The 22,423-nt window shown below is 36.5% G+C and overlaps 1 protein-coding gene and 1 non-coding gene across 2 annotated transcripts; both read right to left on the bottom strand.

Annotated features, from left to right (window-relative positions):
- Positions 1-2,268: 2,268 nt before the first annotated feature.
- On the bottom strand, positions 2,269-2,351 carry LOC132604830 (small nucleolar RNA snoR114). The gene has a single exon (XR_009568924.1). It is a non-coding gene; the product is annotated as a small nucleolar RNA snoR114 (small nucleolar RNA).
- A 1,597-nt stretch (positions 2,352-3,948) lies between these two features.
- Positions 3,949-17,734, bottom strand: LOC132603361 (adagio protein 1-like). Its single transcript, XM_060316385.1, has 2 exons — positions 17,051-17,734; positions 3,949-6,182 (listed from the first exon to the last, which is right to left on the bottom strand). The coding sequence occupies exons 1-2, from the start codon at positions 17,350-17,352 to the stop codon at positions 4,574-4,576; spliced, it is 1,911 nt and encodes a 636-aa protein (XP_060172368.1). The 5' UTR covers positions 17,353-17,734; the 3' UTR covers positions 3,949-4,573.
- Between the last annotated feature and the right edge of the window lie 4,689 nt (positions 17,735-22,423).

The following is a 22,423-nucleotide window of genomic DNA, read 5'->3' as shown; positions in this document are numbered from 1 at the left end:
AAAGTCTTCCTTTCTTTTTTAAACTTCATGTCTAGTCAAACTATATCACATAAATTGGGACGAAGAGAGTATTTGTTTATTAAAAAAAAAATCTATTTTTTCTCTTGTTCTAAAGTTCTCCCAATTTTACAATTCTTTGAACATTCTAGATTCCTCATGAAATATCTGAGATATTAATTAAGTTGGTAATGAATTCTTAACATGAACTATGACGTGTTCACTTAGCACCTGAACACATGATAAAGTATTCCTATTAGACACTCTCGATTTAAATTTTTGGAAAAACTTTTGCGCTTGTTCTCTGATGGTATTACGTGGATAAGTAAAAACTTAAAATATATCCCCTCCTTTAATTATACGCATTCGCCTCAACAATCCCTAAAACCTGAGGAGTTCGCTAATTAGGCTGATGTCTATAATTAAAGGAAATGTCATATTTTATGTTGTTAACTTAACTACCTAATAGACGCTTGAGAATAAGCGCAAAGATTTTTTCAAAATTTGAATCATAAGTGAAAAATAGTCCTCTTAAAGACGGAAGATTGAATAAATTGATTGTATATATGAGATGCTAAAATCTTTTTTCTTCCTGCGGAAAATAAAGAAGATATTAGTTGCAAAAAAAAAAAAAACACACAAAATGTGTTGATATATAATAAAACCTCTAATTCCAACCCCAAATATCGATTTCTGTCAGGGTCATTAGTATAAATAAGAAATTGATATTGTTGATGTATTCAAGTAACTAAATGCTTCACCAATTAGAAAACTGTCATGAAATTTGTCAATTAGTGTAAACGTCCACTACTCTAGTAATTGTTAACTCCCACACCTTCATAATCTCTCCCATAATCTCCCACAACTCCACAACCTCACCTACGATCTTTCCCCATAATGTCAATGTCAATGATTAATGTCTTGTTTAAGACACCCCTTTTGTAATCCTACCTCTTTGTAATGGTATAAATAGAGGTATGGAATGTGATATGAAAATACCTAGTTACTTGGAAGAGAAAAAGAAAGTTATTATCTATTATCTATACATTTCTAGTCTATAATATGTTTCAATATTGTTATTCTTTTAGCTTAGTTTTATAACACGTTATCAGCACGAGTCTCATTTTATATCCAAACATTGTTTCAATTTCTAAGAAATGTTCGGATCCCAACCATTGTTGCTTTGAGATGTCAGGCACGCTCCAAATATGATTCCAGTGGCTATATAATTCAAACATGGTGAATAAGAATTTAAAACCAAAGTGAAACTTCCATTGATTTGTTATGCATGAAAATTCCTTAGAATCCTTTTTCAAGTTGAAGTCTTACTTTGACTCTCATGTACGCCGATTTATTTACATTTACTTTTGGATAAATCTGGATTCTCCTAGTGTTATGTTATTAAAAGTTGATGAGTTGCAACAACAAAAAAAAAGATCCAAGTCTCTTTGTATCCAATTATGAAAAAATGTGATTACAAAGTAATATCCAGGCATACTCCAAGCTTAACTATAACGTTGGACTTAATGCATAATGAGATATCAATTGGCATAGGACATCACAGTCTAATGCTTTCATCAGTGATTTAAGAACATAATACTTTCAACAACAAAAATGATAGAGCTCAGATTCACTGAGTTTTCTCATTTAATCAGACGGTTGTGAAGAAAAAGAAAGTTATTATCTATTATCTATACATTTCTAGTCTATAATATGTTTCAATATTGTTATTCTTTTAGCTTAGTTTTATAACACGTTATCAGCACGAGTCTCATTTTATATCCAAACATTGTTTCAATTTCTAAGAAATGTTCGGATCCCAACCATTGTTGCTTTGAGATGTCAGGCACGCTCCAAATATGATTCCAGTGGCTATATAATTCAAACATGGTGAATAAGAATTTAAAACCAAAGTGAAACTTCCATTGATTTGTTATGCATGAAAATTCCTTAGAATCCTTTTTCAAGTTGAAGTCTTACTTTGACTCTCATGTACGCCGATTTATTTACATTTACTTTTGGATAAATCTGGATTCTCCTAGTGTTATGTTATTAAAAGTTGATGAGTTGCAACAACAAAAAAAAAGATCCAAGTCTCTTTGTATCCAATTATGAAAAAATGTGATTACAAAGTAATATCCAGGCATACTCCAAGCTTAACTATAACGTTGGACTTAATGCATAATGAGATATCAATTGGCATAGGACATCACAGTCTAATGCTTTCATCAGTGATTTAAGAACATAATACTTTCAACAACAAAAATGATAGAGCTCAGATTCACTGAGTTTTCTCATTTAATCAGACGGTTGTGAAGAACCCAACCTCACAATTTTGTGAGTCGTCACTGCTCTGATGCACCAGCCGTAATCGAACCCGGGTTGGTACCGGGGCAGGGTACTATTCTACCACTAGACCACCGGTGCTTTGTTACATTAACAAAAAAGATAGTATGATGCATGTGTGTTTCTCTGTGATTCTTACTCTTATTTTCGGCATTAATATGGTTTTATAACCAAAAGACTTTTAAATTATACTTTGGTTTTTTTATATAATTCATGGTGTGCATATTTGGGCTGACATTGAGTGAAAATACAGTGTATAATATTTTTGCTTTTATGTTTCATAGATCTTGTTGAAACTTATACTTGTGAATATAATCACATGATAGTCATTATGATTAAAGGCTTGAGGGTGAGTACTATGGCGGCCTATTATTCCATTGATTGAGGGTCCAGGTCCCAACACACCAAAAGGGTAAGACATCGGGTTAGACTCCCGGTGCACCACGATGATAAGATGTTGAGTTCTAGTCTCATTGTTTTATGGCTTAACACACCTTTATATGAGTAAGGCGTTGGGTTTCAGTCTCAATGCACCATATTGATGATATAATGATGACTCAAACAAAATGAAATTTGTGAAACTCGTCCCACTTGACATACTCCATTCCGTAAAGTGAATGTGGCAGCAATGCATAATATGAAAGAAGACACGTGATTGAATGTATGAATGTTGACATGAAGAGACAAAATAATAATAGTCATCATCGTGTTAATTATAAAAGAAAGAACATTATGAGTTCTCAAAATGGTCCTTTAAAAAGTGAAGGTAATTTTTACTATCAATTTGGTATGAAAGGAATAGGTCAAAAGATGCCACGAATATATAAGAGGAGGTAGAAAGGAAGTTGGGGGGGGGGGGGGGGGGGGGGTGTGTGTGGAGAAGAGGGAATTTGAGGGAACTGGAATAAAGGATACCATATTTGATGGCTGGAAGCTGGTTCTTATCTAATCCCTGGCATGCAATTGCTAATTACAAGGCAGAATTTGCCTCAGAATGAAATTTTGCAAATCTGTCCATAAAATTTCTGCCTGAAGGACAAAATTTAAAGACCACCATTTTAAGGGGTAAAAATTAAAGACCTCCCCAGCGAAGGCCAATCCTGCAAATTGCCTATTCACAACAACACCGATTGAAGCAAAGCAGCCCGAAGAATCTATTTTATCTGCTTTAACAAATCTGGAAAAGACGCATGTATTACCTCGTTCGTTCCCCAACAAAATGTTAAATATATAGTTTGTATATAATTTTCTTCTCAGTGACTATAAAAGCCTAGGCATAAACCTTTATGATACTACAAGAGATGAAATTGTATGATACTACTACGAGCTACAATAACGATATGTCACCCAGTAAACAGATAAGGCTGTTCTGTCTTGCTTTTCCGCAACAGAAGAATAATATTAATTAAAACTATTCCAAGCAAAAAACCTTTATATTATACGAGTGCATATAGTTACAGTAAACGCGAATAGAAATACATACTAAAACAATCCGAGAACAAATTCCAGACTTTGATAGAACGCTTGCTACACAGCATCACAATAATACAGTTAACTGATACCAAACCTATATGTGCACACCTGTGAGAGGGAAAGAACCCAAAAGATCATCTCAAGGTAAGACACTGTTTATAACAATTTGCTTGCCACAAGATGTGAAGCTGTTCGAGTCTGAGATGCTCAAACGGATAACAAACATGTAATCGCATGAACTGTTACTGAACACAGCAAGGGGTAATTATAAATCTAATACAGACTCCCATTAATCTGGTTCTGCAAATCTTTACCTTTTTTCCTTTACTATTTCTATTTTTGTATGTTCGCCCAAAGGGGTTCAAATTACAGGGACTTGAACAACACACACACATCAATACACAATTAACCTAAGAATACAGAATAACCTAATGATCTATCAAGCTACACCTAGATTTCAACGGGTGAATAATTCAAGTGCATCAAGCGAAATCATTGCATGCAAACCTTGCAAAATCAAGCCCAATTCAGACCAACTGCTCAACAGGACCATCTGCTCAACATGGCCTACGAGCCACACAAGAATAAACAAGACAGCCACTAATAACCAAGGATACTTTGCTAATCATCTGTGCATTTTGTGCAATGCAAAAACCGCACTGCAATAGTTTTGCTCCGGACTCTCTTTATTCTTGAGGAAAATTTTCATTGTGAATTCAGCACAACACCTTCTCTTGATTATTACCTTTCTCTTTATTCATATAGCAGAGCTTGCTAGAGATAGTTCATGCAGCTCACTGAGCATCCATTCTTCCCCAGTTTGACCTCCGAGGACTATTGCCCTAGTTCCACCAACAATACACGTACTATGTCCCCAAGCAAATCTTGGAGGCCGACCAGGCACATTCAATATCCTCCATGTAGGCTTCTCTTCTGTTGGGTCCAAAATGTAGAGCTGAGATGCTGAGTGGAGACCAGCAACTGACCCACCGAAGACCAGAATTCTGCCACCAGGAAGACTTACCGCCACATGATCAAGCCTTGGCGGAGGAGCAACGCCTCCAGGATTTCCAGCACCAGGCATTCCACTTCCTGTAACACATCTCCAGCAGGGTTCTTCCTCACTGAGATCCATTGTAAACACATCACTTGATCGAAAACGCAGAGGACCGCTCTTGGCAAGACCCCCAAACATAAGTATTTTCCTGCCTCCATAAACAGACAGTGTGTGGCCCAAACGAGAAGGTGGAGTCCACGTCACTGGTATCTCACGCCACACAGGCTTCTCCATAGACAGATCAAGCAGGAAAGTATCACTGAGAAGTACACCAGAATCTGCACAACCACCAGAGACTATCAACTTGGTCCCATCCAAGGTACAGGAGCTGTGCCAAGATCTTGGGAGCGGAGGCGCCAAACTAGAGATTTCACGCCAAGTTGGTTGTTTGGCATCCAAATCCAACACAAAAACATCATTTAAGAGGCCCTGCCTTCCGCAGCCCCCAAATACAACAAGATGAGATCCATTCACACAAGAGAGTGTGTGCCCCCAACGTCCAGGAGGAGGAGAACTTACTTTGACATATTTCCACTCGGGATTGCTGGAATTCAAGTCTAATACAAAAGTATCATTCATTGGTTGCATGTTTACCCCCTCTCCACCAAAGAGTACAACACGGTTCCCCACTGCACATGCACTGAAGTTGCAACGTGAAGGTTCAACAGCACCTCCAACAGTTAGCTTCCTCCATGCTGCTGCTTCTAGAGTAGTTAATTCTCTAGCCAATCTACCCCAACCCAATCTCTTAGCTCCTGGCACCGCCTCTAACACACGAGTTGTTTCACTACCCCATGCATTTTGACAGACCATTCGCCAAAGATCTTCATTTTTTGCCAGCTCATAAAGTCGTCTAGAAACAGAGCCAACTGATGCAATATCTCTTGGGGTCAACCGTGAAAGAATCTTGAGGGCTAGGACTTCATCATTCAACTGCAGTATACCACAAAACCCACGACTGACGGTGCGGTTTCCTTCTGTGACTGGTCCACAAGAAGAAAGACTAGAACGGTACCTATCCAATAGTCTTGTAGGCTCCTTTACAAAGGATCCTGGAAGTGGACCCAAATCAATATTTACTTCCTTAAAGACCTGAATTCCAATAACATGAGTTATCGCTTCATCATCCCCATATATAGGAGTCATACGCAGTCTATTCATCAAGGGAGATCCATCTTTTCTAAAATTTAACAGTTCGCCTTGAAATTCAATCCTTTGGTCAATGCATCTTCTAATTTCTGCTACTACAGTTGAGTCGACAAGAGGATGTCTTCGTTTGGCATATGGGCCTCTACACTGCAAGAAGCGACTGCAAAAAAAATATATATATATATTGAAAAATCAGAAGCGTAAGAAAGATTTTGAGTACAGAGGTTATAAAGGATAAAGGAGGCACAAAATAAACATGTCTTCCCAAAACTAAGAAGAGACCGGAAAAAACTGACAAAATCACTCACAATTTTAAGAAGAATCACTGTATAATTGATCAACATTCCACATAGAAATTTCTAAAGTACACTGATAGCACTACGCAAGTTATTCCAAATAACATAACCCTTGTGATTTCTAAAACGCACCTCTTCCTAACACGCTTCTCTTCTTTCATTTGGAATAATTAAATATGTTCCTTTCCCGTATTTCTTTATGGCAACTCCCTTTCTTTTCTTTTTCTCTTACTTTATGTGAGGGTGGTATTATACTGGGTATGTTGTTGTAGTTGTTTATGTGACGGTGGTGTCTGGAGGATTGCAGTTAATTGTATTTTTGCAGATAAAGGAAACACATATATCATCCAAATACACAAGAAAGCCCACATTTAATTTTTCTTCATCGCAGTAATTCAGTTTGGGGAAGGATAACCATAGAGATAATTAAGCTTTACCTGATTCAGGTTCCTGAGAAAATATAAGCAAGATGCAACAAAGAATTGGTTTTTACAAGGATAATCTGTGACAAACTGGGAATAGGAGAAAATTATAAAATATATAGCACTGGTAATTCCTGACAACAGACTGCTTCATATTTCTCTAAATCCATGCTGACCCCGCCCCAAATTTCATAGCCCAACAATAACGTACATAATCCTATTTTCTAGGATTACTACCAATATGTCCTCATTCCTTTCATCCTGAATATGATCCCTGTCCACACCCCTAAAAGAGGAAAAAGAAAGACAAAACACCAACCAATAAGATGGGTAGATAGAAAACATGTCTTAAATGTAACAACGCCAAACCTAAAGACTAGTAACAAAGAGACAAAACACCAACCAAGAATTATTACCTTATCAAAAATAAACACCAACCAAGAAGATGGGCAAATAGAAAACATGTCTTAATGTAACAAGGCCGAAACCTAAAGACTAGTTAAAAAGTAAAAACCATGTGCCGTTGTCTATCTACTCAACTGTTACTTACCATTTATTTACTTTTGTAACCAATCAAACAGGAGAAATTTGAACTTAATTCAGTTCATTCCTTGACCCCAAGAAAAATCATATAAGAACCCCCCATACCATTTGAACCAAGCTCGAGGCAAAGATATCTACTAACCAGCTATATCAAACTTGTCCAAAAAAAACTCTCTCTCTAATCACTAGTTTTTTGCAACGTCGTGTCCAAGGTATCCCAAAATTGTGCAAGCTCCAATTAACCTCCTACGACAGAGAAGTTTGTTTAACAACTGCATTTTCATTTTTACCACGACTAAACAACCGCATTAACCTATCAGTCCATCCCATTTCCCCACGTTTGAGCTGATCTCAAGTTTACATGAACAAAGTTCAAGCTATATTTATTATTGAACTAAAGTGCTGCAACTTCTAAGCTTTGGTTCTACTACAAACGTGTTATCACAATTCACAAACAAATCACATCTCCAATTTATTCTTCCATGCAAAGTCTGACAACCACAAATTATTATCACAATCAGTTCACCTTGTAAGAGACATGAAAGCAGGCAAAGAGGATAGCACTCAGGAGGACCAAAGTAAAGGAAGACAGAAAACTGCAGGAGTATAAATTGAGGTGTGGAGAAGCGCGCTAAGTATGATAATATAGGGCATGAGAAGAGTAAGAGAGAGAGAGAGAAATTTAAAAGGTATTATTCATCATCATATCAAGTGTTGACATGACAGTGGGAGGAGCCTCAAGACACTTTCCTATAGTGATGGGGTTGCATAAGTGATGAGCTCTTAGCCCGTTTTTATTTGCTTTGGCGTTGGATGTATTGACGAGTCACATTCAAGGGGAGGTGCCTTCGTGCATGTTATTTGTGCATAATAATGTACTGGTCGACGAGACGCAGAGCGGGGTGAACCTCAGGCTAGAGGTTTGGAGACAGACCATGGAGTCTAAAGGTTTTAGGTTGAGTAGGACTAAGATAGAGTTCATGGAGTGCAAGTTCAGTGCCGTGACGAGTGGAGCTGACGTGGAAGTGAGGCTGGATTCACAAGTTGTCCAAAGGAGAGAGTTTCAAGTACCTTGGGGCTATTATCCTAGGCAATGGGAAGATTGACGAGGATGTCACACATCATACTAGGGCGGGGTGGATGAGATAGAGGCTCGCATTTGGTTCGTATGTGATAAGAATGTGTCACCAAGACTTAAAGGTAAGTCTACAGAGTAATGGTTAGACCGGCACTGTTGTATGGGGCGGCGTGTTGGCCAGTCAAGAACTCTCGTATCCAGAAGATGAAATTGCGAAAATGAGGATGTTAAGATAGATGTCGGCTTACTAGGAAAGATATGGTTAGAAATGGAGATATTCGAGGACAAGGTTGGAGTGGCCTCGATGGCAGACAAGATGCAGGAGGCGAGCTTGAGATGGTTTGGCCATGTCTAGAGAGATCCAGATGCGCCAGTGATGTGTGAGAGGCTGGAGGAGGTATAGGGTTAGGCCAAAGAAGTATTGGGGAAAGGTGTCATGTAGTACATGGCAAGTCTTCAGCTTACCGAGGACATGAACTAGATAGAAGGGTGTGGAGGTCGAGGATTTAGGTAGAAGGCTAGTAGTGAGTAGATACGCGTTTTGCTTTTCCTTACCAATAGAATTAGTATTATTTTCGTTATTTTTATTATTTAGTATTAGTATTCTAGTATTCCTTATTCTTAATTTTCTATTACTACTTGTTGTCTCTTCTGCTTCAGTTTTCTTACTATCTTGTTGCCGCATATGTTTTCATAATTGTTGTGTTTCTGCTTTATTTGAGCCGAGGGTCTATCAGAAACAACCTCTCTATCTGGCAAGGTAGGGTTAAGGTCTGCGTCCACTCTACTCTTCTCATACCCCACTTGTGGGATTACACTGGGTATGTTGTTGGTGTTGTTGTAGTGATGTCTCATGCAACGTAGTTACCCTCTCCAACTTTCAAGAGAGATCAAAATAATGAGAATCAAACTTCCTTACCAATTTTTTTATTGTTACCAAGCTTCCTTACAAGGGGCTCTTTCTACTTGAATGATAACAAGATGTCAGTTGAGTAAGATATCAGTTGGGTACTGAAGATTGGATAATTTCTGGTAGTAGACATGAGTTTTATCGGTGATGGTTGTTAAAAGAGTAACAGCACAATAAATTGGATTTGAGCTTTGATACCAAATTGATGTTCCAAAAGAGAATGCGAGAAGTGGGAGAAGAAAAAGAGAAAAAAAAAATTGATGAAGTAAAAGAGAGAAATTCGTAAGGTACTATTCAAAAGTCATGTGGTATTCAAGATATAGGAGGTATAGCCTAGTGGAAAGGACTCTTCACCTCCAACCAATAGGTTAGGTATTCAAGTTACCAAACGAACAAAGTGGAGAAAATCAATGTTTGCCCCCTGGTTAGGGGGTTCAAGGGTAGGGGTTTACCATATAAAAATAAAGTCATTTGTATAAAAATCTTCCAAATAAAGAACACAATGGTCCTATTTTATAGAATGTAAAGATCTAAACTAGTTAGAAGTTAGACTACTAGAACTTTATTACCAACTAAAAAGATAAGACTAGGTAAAACCTTATCTAACTAAAAGATATGATTATATCTGACTAATACACAAAACCTTGCACAAATTACAAGATAAGATTATCCTTCATTATTAACAATTAAAAAAGGATTATCTTTTATGAAACTGGTAACTATACCTATGGAGCAATATTTAACCAGGAACATGACCTTACTTTTCATTTCATGTTAGTACATAATTACTGGCTTCTAAATCCAAGATGAGGGTGTAGGTCCAGTTACTCTTCTCCTACCCACCTTCCGAAATATAGATCCCTCACAAACATTTTTTTGTTGGAGTAATCATCAATACGGTAAATAATTTTGATCAGATATTTTTATTTAGTTAGCTCCTTAGGAAGCATTTAGAAGGTCACACGTCTTTTTAGCTGCAGCTTGCAAATTCCAGCATCTATTGGATGCATTTACTAATGAAATGAAATCTCAATTTACCTGATCTATAATATGTGGGCATAGGTCCAGTTATTCTTGATTTAAGCATACTTTATCCAGCTGGAAAAACATTTAAACCTACAGTGACTAACAAACCTAAATGCCTCTTCCATGACCACCCATCAACTCTGATTCTCATCTTTCTAGTCCGCTCTCCTCTGAGTCCCTAGAATCACCATCCTCTGCCTATCCCCAGAGCCCTTCAGCCCAACTGGTCTCCAAATTTTAGTCATACAACTTGAAAAGGGAAAATAATGTTCTCAGACCTCCCTTCTATCCTTCTATAAATGCAGAAGCAGCAGCATAGAACTTTTTTTTTGGGATAAATTTAGAGCAGCTGCAGAAAACTACAACAGCATCTACAGATCAAATATAACTTTGCCTGTGTGCTCGCACAGATCTGTGCCATTGAGTTAAGTGCAATCCGCCGCCAGGTTACACTCCAATACTAATTCCCACGATCCAATCAAATATCCTATTGAGAATTGATAGTTTTCTGCACGATTACCACAACAGCAAAATATACAACACCCACCCCCCTCTTCCAGAAATATGATTCAAGCTGACTTATCTGTGTGATGATTGATCCAAGCTAAATTAGTGTCGAACACCATCCACTATAGTTTTTGCTAAGAGTTCACACCAGAAACAACATACAAAAAACTTCCCCAGCGTGAAAGACAAGATCGAAATTTATGTGTTCCCTCATTATTTCCATTTGGATTCCCAGCCATCAACTAGATCTAGACAAGAATCAAAAAGTTTATCTGCAATATTGAAAAAATATGAGGCCTAAAGCAGTACTTTTTTTTGAGAAGGTAACAAGTATGTTGCTTTTAAGGATAGGCAAAGGGAAAAAAGATTAGACTTTGGGAAGATAATTGGGATGGTTACTGGGAAGGTAACAAGTATGTTGTTTTTCTGCACTTCTTTTTGTTAGTTCCTCCTCTGTATCTCTTGAACTGACATCTTTTTTTGGCATGAAATATGTTACATGTTTAGGAATGTAACTCACAAAATATTGTTCCCACACCACCTGTGACCCGGAAACTTCCCCTCTTCCACCTACCCTACCCTAGACGGAACATTATCATCACTCTTCATATTCCTTCAAAATGTTCTCCGATAAACCGCACCACCTCCCTTCCAAGAGCCAATACTTCTCTGCAAATCACCTCTCTCCAAAAAAACATTCTCATTCACCCCAAATCTCCATAATCATCTTCCTAATAGTGCCTTGTTAAAAACCTTTAGATCTTTAATCCAAGCTCTCTCCAACTTTTTGGTGTTATGACCGTCTCGCAATTTACCAAGTAGAACTTCCTCTCCCCTCCTGACGAGTCCCATAAAAAAATTCGTTGAAGTTTCTCCAACTTTCCTGTGACACTGACTGAAGCGTGTAACAAGGACTTACTGTATGCGATCATCTAAAGATTAGTCAAGGAATATTGTGGGAGATTAACTTTAGAAGGGTCATACTAGATTGGGAAAGGGATAAACTTCTTACTAAGAAATGGAGGGGATGATGGGGAAGATAGAATGTATAATGGGGAGAGGGATAAGGAATCCGGCATTGAAGTAAGAGAGAGGTTTAGAAGAAAGTGTGGTACAAGAAAGCAGCGACAAAGCTCGATTTCTTCATGTGGTGTGCCGTGACGAATGCAAACATTGATGGAAGAATATCAAAGAAATATGAGGATACTTAGTAGGCGTTTGGCCATGAAAACCAAATATTTTTCACTTTATTTGGAATTTTGAAGTTGGAGTTGAAGATGGAATTGTATTTGGTTATAGTTTTTGCAAAGAATATGTGGTTGTTTGAATGTACTGAAAGTGAAAAAAGTAAAAATAGGTTTTAGGTGTTTTCAAATTCCAAATTCAACTTCAAGTTGTATTTGGAATTTCCATGGCCAAATGTTGATTTCCAAATAAAGTGAAAACGTTTTCCGCAAAAAAGTGAAAAATTCTTATGGCCAAATGGGTCATTACGGTGAGTTGGTGTTAGCTTGTGTAAGGGGAGTAGAGAGGACACCAACCATATTTTTCTACATAGATTTGAATCATCGCTACTCAATATTGCTTGGGTGGCAATGAAAATAGTAGAAGAAACAGCAATACGCAGGAGGATCCAAACAATGAGGAGGAGTTTAGACAACAATACCTATATGCATGTTTTGGCTTAGCATAAAATGAAAGGAATAGGAGGTTGTTTCTCAGTGTTTGTGTGTACAAGTAACATTATCAGTTCCATTTTATTTCATGTATTTGATGTAAAGAAACGTCACTGGATAGAGCGAATGGATGGGGCCTTACTGCTAGCTTACGGTCAAATGTTCAAAAGGATCTACTATCGGTAGAAATCTCATTATAGTGTGTGCTTACAATGCAAAATTCTAGCCTAAAGTTCTGCCAATGCTTGCAGCAATACGATTTTCCGGATCAAATTGACTTGACAAAATTACAGCACAGAAGTATATTGTTACGGTCCCCGGTTATGGATCGAGTTAAGGGACGATGTAAGACAGAATCACAGTTAAAGTAGAGAGAATTAAGGGAAGATGATTTCTTTTTCCGACCTATGATGCTGGTTCGTTAAGAGAGAACCTACGATCTCTTGAGTTTTAAGTACTCAAAAACTAGAATAATTTTCTGCCCAACTTCATCGAATAAACAGAGAGTTTAAATACAATACTGATAAGATAACTACCCCTAATAACTAGGACATGTTTTCCTAACATTACTAGAATAAGAAAATGCAGATAACTACTACAAAAGAAACTGCAGATAACTACCACAAAGAAATAATTACTGCAAATAACTACTACTGTAAATTACTACTGCTGTAAATTACCACTACTGTAAACTATTGGGAGACCACCAAGGACTGCTAACATATATCTACTCGGGAAGGTATGAACAAGAACTTGATTGTCTTCTAAATTTCCCTAAGTTGCACTTAGATAATACCACATTATGCAAGGAGACCATAGAGACAAACAATCACCTTTTCCTTCATTGTAAAGTTACGGCACAAGTCTGGGCATTGTTCATTAATTTGGCTAAGGTGAACTGGACTGTGCCTGAACACACTGCAGACCTTCTAAGCTGTTGGATAAGAAGGGGAGGGAGCAAGAGTCAGAAGATTTGGTGGAAAACAGTTCCTGCCTGCATCTGGTGGAACATTTGGAAGGAAAGAAACGACAGAATTTTTAAAGGCAGAGAAAGTTCATTGCAGAAGATCCAATGGAAGGTCTTTACTTCATTAAGTTTTTGGTGTAAAGAACAATATGTAGAAGAGGAAGTTCAGTTAGTGGACTTTTTAGGATTACTGTAAGTATCTCTCTTTCAGTAAAGTGTAAATTTTTGGAGGTGGCCAGCATACCCTTAATGCTGAGGAATACAAAATTACCAATTTCAAAAAAAAAAAAAAAAAATAATACCACAGAACTAGGTTTTCACCACTCATATTGCATCTTTGAATTCAATTCTTCAGCAATTAGGGGACACCATGAAAGATAGCATCACATAGTCAGAGATTCAAAACCAGGAAGTGGTGTATCAACTATACATATCATAGTACCCAAAAGTCTCTATCTTTAACTGTTTGGATAAGTGAAAATTATTGAAGTACGCGGTTTTTAGAGCTTGATATCACCTGGGCGGGAATAAATGTCTAAGGATATGATTCTAAAAGATAGGACAATAAAAATTCTAGGGGCCTTCTTCAAGAGAATCACAAGCACGTGATTTATCACGACATGCAAATGGAAAGAACAGGAATTCAGCGTTGAAGTAGGAGGGAGGTTTAGAAGAAAGTGTGGTACAAGAATGCAGCGACAGAGATCTATTTCTTCGCTGGTGTGCTATGACGAATGCAACATTGATGGAAGAATATAAAGGAAATAGGACACTTATAATGAGTTGGTGTTAGATTGTGTAAGGAGAGTAGAGAGGACACCGACCATAATTTTCTATATAGGATTGAATCCTCGCTACTCAATGTCGCTTGGGTTGCAATGAAAATAGTAGAAGAAACAGCAATACGTAGGAGGATCCAGACGACGAGCAAGAGTTAAGAGAACAATACCTTTATGCATGTTCTGGCTAGTATAAAATGAAAGGAATATGAGGTTGTTTTACAATGTTTGTGTGTACAAGTAACATTACAAGTTCCATTTCATTTCATGTATTTGATGTAAAGAAACGTTACTGGATTGTGCGAATGGATGGGGCCTTACTATTAGCTTACTGTCATATGTTCAAAAGGATCTACCATACGTAGAAATGACATTATAGTGTGTGCTTACAATGCAAACGTCTAGAGTTCTACCGATGCTTGCAGCAATACGATCTTCCCAATCAAATTGACTTCACAAACTTACAGCACATAAGTATATCTACTCAGGAAGGTATAAACAAGAACTTGTTTGCCTTCTTAATTTCCCAAAGTTGGGCTTAGATAATACCACAGAACTAGTTTTTCACCACTCATATTTCATCGTTGAATTCAATTCTTCAGCAATTAGGGGACACCATGAAAGATAGCATCACAGTCAGAGATTCAAAACCAGGGAGTGGTGTATCAACTAGACCTATCAGAATACCCAAAAGTTCTCTATTTTTAACTGTTTGGATAAGTGACAATTATTGAAGTTCGGGGCTTTTTAGAGCGGGACAGCACCTGGAATAAATGTCTAAGGATATGATCCTAACACATGGACAATAAGAATTCTAGGGACCTTTTTTAAGACAATCACAAGCACGTGATTTTTCACAATATGCAAACAGAGAGAATAGGAATAAGGCATTGAAACATTCCCATAAAGGTGAAGTTCTTTTCTTTTTTTTGAAAATAAATTTAATTTGAAACTGTGAAGGTATTTTTATTTTCCCTTTTCCACTGATCAGTATTGCTTCATTTTCTTTTGTGTTACAATTTCCCCTGAATTCCTAAATGTGACAATACCAGGTCTTCAACTTTTGATACTGACAAAACCTGGTCTTCGATACATATATCATTTTTCTAAGTCAAAAAAATATAACCATCCTTTCTCATATTAGCAGCTATTGCTACACGATAAGACACCTAGTACACCTTTCAACTAGATTTCTCTGCTTTAAGATCAAGCAGTAGAAATTAGCATCATCATAAAACTCATCCCAAGAAAATTAATTAATAAACTACATATTACTTCATTACACCTCAATTGGTTTATCATCCTGTCGTACTCTCCAACCCATTATCTTATCCTTATCCAAACAAACCCAACCTAAACTATCAGTTCCATAACTTGATACCTGTGTCATGCTTTCGTTTAAATAAAACATGATTGATTAAGCTAAATATTTGCAGATAAACTTCGAGTCTTAAGACGCTAAATTTCTAAATTCATCTGGTTACCTTTCAAAAAAAAAAAAACGCTAAATTTATTTTATGAATTACATAAGTTAACAAAAAACTAACCCCGAGTGTTGTACTTTTATATGGGACAGTGTTATCAAAAGCGAAAAGCGCAAAAAAGCTCTACGATTAGCTGGGGCTTTAAGCGCAAAGCGCAAATAAAGTGTGGGCTTTAATAAAAAAAGGTGCAATGGTGCAAAAATACAAATCTTTAACGTTTAGTCCAAGACTAATAATAGCATGAATAACAAATATACGGACAAAGGAATTGTAAAAACATTACGATAAAGTTAAATATGAATTATCTAGTGTCACCCCTTCAAGAGAGGCTCATTGGCAAGGAAAAGTATGTCTTAGAGCCTTGATGATGACACTGAAGCGCACATAAAGCGAGGCGAAGCGCTCAACATGTTTTGAGCGTCGCTTCAGGGCTTAAGCGCGCTTTAAGAGCGCCTTTGACAACACTGATATGGGAGAGGCAGGGGTCAGTTTCCTCTTCTCATCTTCTACTAGCTAGCACCTTATTCTTCAATTTTCACTACTACATGTTGCTTCATTTGCTCTGCTTATCTTGCTATTTTGTTGTCGTTATTTTCCTTTCAATTCTACTTTGATTACACTTAACTTGAGCCGAGGGTCTATCAGAAACAGCCTCTCTACCCCACAAAGGTAGGGGTAAGGCTTGCATACATCCTACTTCCTACCTTCCCAAACCCCACTTATGGGATTACACCCTGTATGTTATTGTTGTTAACAAAAAACTAACTAAAATGGGCAACGAACACAAAAAGTCATTGATGCACACTTGAATATGTACATCCAATCTGAATCAGGTATCCGTATTTTTTAGTAGCTGCAATTCCCCATATGCCTGATTAAAATGAAGATTTTAACAAGAGATAATGGTCAAAAACACAGCTGAACTATCACTTTTTTGCGAGTTTCACACCCCCCAACTATCCGTTGTTCTTTTTCCTACCTGAACCACAACTATCTATGTATTAAAACACAACTCGAAGCTATTAGGCCAACTATCCGTGGTTCCTTTTTCCTACCTGAACTATCACGATCTACCCAACTAGGTGTGTTTTAATATATAGATGGTGATAGTTCAGGTAGGAAATTCAAGTAGGAAAAGAGAACAGTTGATAGTCGAGGTGTGAAACTCCGCGAAAAACTAATAATTCGGGTGTGTTACTCAGACCTTACCCCTACCTTGGGAGGTAGAGAGATTATTTCCTATACACCTTCGGCTCAAGGAGAAGCATTTTAAAGCAGTTCGGGAAAAGACAAAAACATAAAACAAATTGTGAAACAATAGACAATTGAAGAGAAGTTACCAGTTGCGACCAAGGACTTCTTCAGCACGGTAACCAGTAACCATTTCAAAGACAGAATTAACATAAATAATAGGATGGTCTGGTTCTAATGCATCCGTCACTACAAAACCACAAGGCGCTGGTTGTAATAGTGAGTCAATTGGGAAAGGTAAAGCAGCACCACCACCACTTAACATAAACCCTAACTTCTCATCCCCATCACCATCAACATCCACATCATCATCTTCTAATTCCTCCTCAACTTCTTCTTCATCAATCAACGCCACGTCATCTTCTTCTTCTGAGTTGCTGTCCCACTCCATCACCAAATTCGCCACCTCTATATCTTCTTCTTCTTCACCCCATACTTGGAATTTGAACGTAAATGCTCCGTTTCTGCAAATACACCAATTTTGATTGAGAATTATTTGTGTTTAGGGTTTTTGAGGAAATAAATGAGTGGTGGGGGAAATTGTGTGTGTGTTAAGAAAAAAGATTAGGAAAACAGAGCGATCCACACACAGAGGGAGAGGATTGTTGGTTCGATTTGGTTTGGTTTATTGAGATGAAAGCATGTGCAAGGTGTGTATTCACCGCCTATGGATGATATGGGTTTGTGTTGGTGTGGTGTGTGTGGAAAAACAAAAAATCTGTTTGGGTATTCCAATGGTTTTGGGGATTTTTTTGTGGGTTATCTTAGCTTGCCCGATACGCCCTTCCGTGTTATTATTCCTGCTATTATTATTAGTTTATAGTTTACTATTTAATATGTAAAATTAATTTGTGTCTATGAGCCTCTTTGGATGCGCTTAAAAAAACAGTTTATAAGCTGTTTTAGATAAGTTAAAATCAAATAGGCTCAATTAATTTTTTAAGCTTATTTTAAGCACAAAATGACTTTAAGTTGGTCAGCCAAACATTCAAAAAAGCTGAAAACAGCTTATAAGCAACTTATAAGTCAATTCAAACCGGCTCTATATGTTTTGGGAAACGAAATATACTTTTTTTGAGATTTTTTTTTTTTTTTTTGGATATTTGAGGTAGTTGATAATAAGAAAATTACTTTTGGTAGAAGTAAATTAACTTTTTCAAAACAAAAATATATTTATCAAATATTTAGATATAGCAAATTATTCCTAATTAATTTTCGACTATAAATACATTTTTTGTCCTAACTATACATACAATTCTGCTATCCTCTTCCGCTGAAGGATGTGGTGCAGTGGATGGGGTTGCTCCTCCCTTAATTAGAACTCTCGAGTTCGAGCATTGATATAGAAAAATTCTTGGTAGGGAGCTCTTCCCCCGAGTGGATCCTATGCGGCGCGAATCTGAATTTAGTCGGGCTCCAATAAGGATACCGGACACCGGGTGGAAAACCAAAAAAATGTTATCCTCGTACCATTTTTACCTTTGTTCTCCTCCTCCTTTTACGATTACTTGTATTTATATTAACTAGTGAATTCGTCCGCGCGTCGCGCGATCATTAAAAGAAATTAAAATATGACTAAATAGTAATTATTATTAAATTTTTCTAATTAAAAAAATCAATCTTTACTCATCGATCAATTTTATCTTTTCTCATGAAGATTAACGGTCCTCTTTTCAACATCAATCCAAGAAGTATAGAATCTCATGACAGAATGATGAAAAACAAATTCTCTTGTTGCTTAATTAGTATAGGAGTTTAAATGAAATAAAGAAACAAAAATAACTAAGAAACAAAAACAACTAAGAAACTTTGAAAAGTATAATATGTGAGAGAAAAGATATAGTGAATACCTGTATATTTTCTCATATATACACCTATTCATGTCAATAAATGTAATTAGATCATTATTATTTTCGGAGGGTAAAAAATTGGGAGGGAAACAAATTATTATTGCTCTTGAGCCCAATTTTCCTCTCACAGTTTCTTCAATTTGATGTCAAAACCAAACCTTCTATTTGTTGCATAAATCTGATTTTAATGAATCAAGGGTTAGTTCAACACACAACATCATAAAAAATGGGAGAGAATCCACAAAAGCTTAAACAAATATTCCAATCTTAATTTTATTGACAATCTTTTAATGAACATATGAAAAACTTATTAATTAATTCATTTTCAGAATACGTAAAATTATACCGTAAAGCTTATTTTAAAATAACACATGCGCTTACTACTACTAATGTAGTTCTCAATTATAGTACCTAAACAACAAATATGCTTAAAGTCCTTAGGAGCTAGGCTGTTTATTCTGAAAATGAAGGAAATTAGAAGTAGAAATTGTTTTAAAAAAAAAAAGACCATTAACATTAGAAACTATAATATGTGGACAAACCTGCAAAATGCTATAGGAAAAACAGCTTTAGGCCCTGTTAGAACTTTTCTTGATCTGTCAAAATAAATGATAGCCGGATATCAATAGTTAGAATGTGCAAGACGTAAATTGAAAAAAAAAAAAAAAAAGAATAAACAGAGAGAGATAGCGGGAGAAAAAAAATATTAACCTAGCTTGAGAAGGATGAAACAATCCTTGATGGAAGACTATTGCAGGAAGTTTAATTGGTGTCATATATTTTATAACTAAAATGATTATCATGGTCTTAAATCCTTGTTCATACTATTAAATAATTAGAGAGGTGTAACAAATATCAATTTGCACATTTATTAATTGGAGGTTATAAACATGAAAGGTTGTGAGTTATGGATATTGCTAATGCTAATTAAGAGTAGAAATTATGAAGATGAGTTATGAAAATAATTTCTTAATATAAAATAAATGGAAAAATGAGAGAAAAAGTCAAAAAAGACGGAAAAAAAAAGATAAATAGGATTTTTGGCCAAAAAGAGGTGTCACATCATCTTTACATAATTAGTAATAGTAAGCACATGTGCTATTTTAAAATAAGTTTTACCAAATAACTTTACATATTCTAAAAATGAATTAGTTAGTAAATTTTTCATCTGTTCAATCAAAAGGATTGTCAATAAATGAAGATTGAAATATTTGTTTAAGCTTTTTTGAATTCTCTCCCCTTTTTTGATGATGTTGTGTGTTGAACTAACCTAAGTAAGAAAAACAGGATTTGATGGAAAATCTTCTTCGAATAGAAATCCATATTAAGAAAATTAGTGAGAAACAGATAAAACAACCTTAAATTTGTGTATAATCTCCCCAATTGTCAACATGCACAAATATATACTCACAGAGAAAATTGATTACTTTTGTCAACATATAACATCGAATTTATCATTATAAATTAATGAATTTTTTTTTTTAATGAAAACCACCAAAGGTGGCATTTTATTCAAAACAAAAGAGTCTGTACAAAAAGAAATCAAAAAGAAAGGAAAGTAAAGAAAATCAAAACATGCAGAAATAACATCCTAACCAAGCTAATCAAAGAAAATCCTGGATGCTTGACTTTCCTCCAATATTCACACCTCAAAACTCTCACCAGGTGTATGGATTTCAGCCTGTGAATTTTCTTCTAGAATCCAGGTATGTAGTTCATCAGTCTTCTAAGATTGTCAAGTTGCACTCTGAAGTGGGAATGCCAAGCAAAAGAATACAAGAACACACTCATATATTAGTTAACATCATTCACATAGGGAATGAGCATGAAACACACTAATACCACCCTACATGAAATCTGTCAACTAATGTACAAGATATGATATGGAACATCTTAGGCATTCTGGAAAATTTCTGCAACTCTTGAAGGCTACAAAGTGCTTAAGATGTTGTATGATCAGCTGCAAAGTGCTTAAGCTGTTGTATGGTCAGCTGCAAGTGCAATGCCACCCTACTTATGATCTGTCAATTAAGAAGAGCTCGGGCATTATGGAATTTCTGCAAGTCTTGGAAGCTGCAAAGTTGCTTAAACTGTTGTTGATCTGCTGCATAGCCTGCAAAGTTGTTCAAGCTGTTGTTGATCTGCTGCACTGCTAGTAGGATGTTGCAATTGTTGTATCAAGTCCTTCTGTCCCTTGTGTATCTGATTCTCAAGTTTAGAACTTGAGCTTTATCCATGTTGATTAACTTCGTTGCGGCACTAGGTAACTCCTGAAAATTATGAAACTGAACTGTACCTGCAAAATCAAAAGCTAAGTTAGTCAAAAAATTTGCCACTGCATTCCCTTCTCTGAATATGTGCTAAATCTGTGTGGTCTGATTCCTCCTGATTCTATTGATCTCCTTAACTATTAGAATAATGCTCCAGGGCAGTTCCCATTCACTAGATATAAACTTCTTCGTGGATAAGGAGTCAGTTTCAATTATTAATGGCCACAGATTGTGACTTTCACAATATGCAACACCGTCCCTTAGAGCCACAGCTTCTGCAATCAAACTTGATTCATCATCAGTAAGTTTCTTTCCTTCAGCATATATAAGGTCACCACTGTCATTTCTAACATAAAAGGCAACTGAACTGGGACCAAGATTACCTTTTGCTATACCATCAGTGTTCAATTTGAACCATCCTGCAGGTGGAAAGTCCCATCTTACAACAACACAGGTGATGCAAGGTTGGAAGCTTTCCACATATTCAACTATATCAGGCCATTTGTGTGGTATGTCCTGCCATGTAGGGAATTTGACTCTACAGAACCTATGAATATTTTCCTGGTTTTCATGCAATACTCTATATAATGACAAAGTCCCCCCATGCATTGTAGTATTTCTCCACTTCCATATCTGCCACAAATTCATAGCAGGAACAGCTCTAAACACCACCTTCAGCTTATAGTGACAATCAGCCTCCCACTAGATTTGAATAGCATGCTTGACATTATGGCATGTCATGGATATCCTTGCAACATCAGAGAAGAATTTACACACTTTGCTTGCTAATTCTCCATTAAGAAACAAATGATCAATTGTTTCTTGTTGATGTGTAGTACAACAGTAGTACCTAGAAACCACAGGAATACCAATACTTTGCAAAACCTCATGAATTGGTATCTTGAACTTCCACATCCTCCATAGCAGAAAATTGATCTTGAAAGGCACCACTTTTATTCACAACTGCTTATAAACCTGTGAGTAGTTTGATCTTTGTCTTAATAATTCCCATGCACTAGAAACTGTGAATTTGCCAGTACTTGTCATCATCCACCAGGGCTTGTCCCATTGACCTTCTTCAATATGGACTTTCAGCTCCTTTACAACATGATTAGCAATCTCCTTAGGTAAATAATGATGCACCAAATCCTCATTCTATCCATCTTCAGTAATAAAGTGACTCACATCCTTTATACTATCATCAGTGATGAAGTCATTAGGAACAACATAGTGTAATGCTCCTAATTCAGTCCAGTTATCATACCAGATGTTAGCAGTACCACTATATGTTTCCCACCAGATCTCTTGTTCAATGTTATCTCTAGCTTCTAACACCATTTTC

Source organism: Lycium barbarum, chromosome 7, assembly GCF_019175385.1.
Source record: "Lycium barbarum isolate Lr01 chromosome 7, ASM1917538v2, whole genome shotgun sequence".
Taxonomy (NCBI): Eukaryota; Viridiplantae; Streptophyta; class Magnoliopsida; order Solanales; family Solanaceae; genus Lycium; species Lycium barbarum.
Note: the sequence above shows the minus strand (reverse complement) of the source record. Positions and strands in the feature narration are given on the sequence as shown.

Excerpts from the sequence above, each read along its gene's own strand:
- LOC132603361 (XM_060316385.1), bottom strand. The coding sequence starts at position 17,352 with ATGGAGTGGGACAGCAACTCAGAAGAAGAAGATGACGTGGCGTTGATT. Across the intron at positions 6,183-17,050 it reads GAAGTCCTTGGTCGCAACTG|TCGCTTCTTGCAGTGTAGAG; the intron begins GTAACTTCTCTT and ends TTTTTTTTGCAG.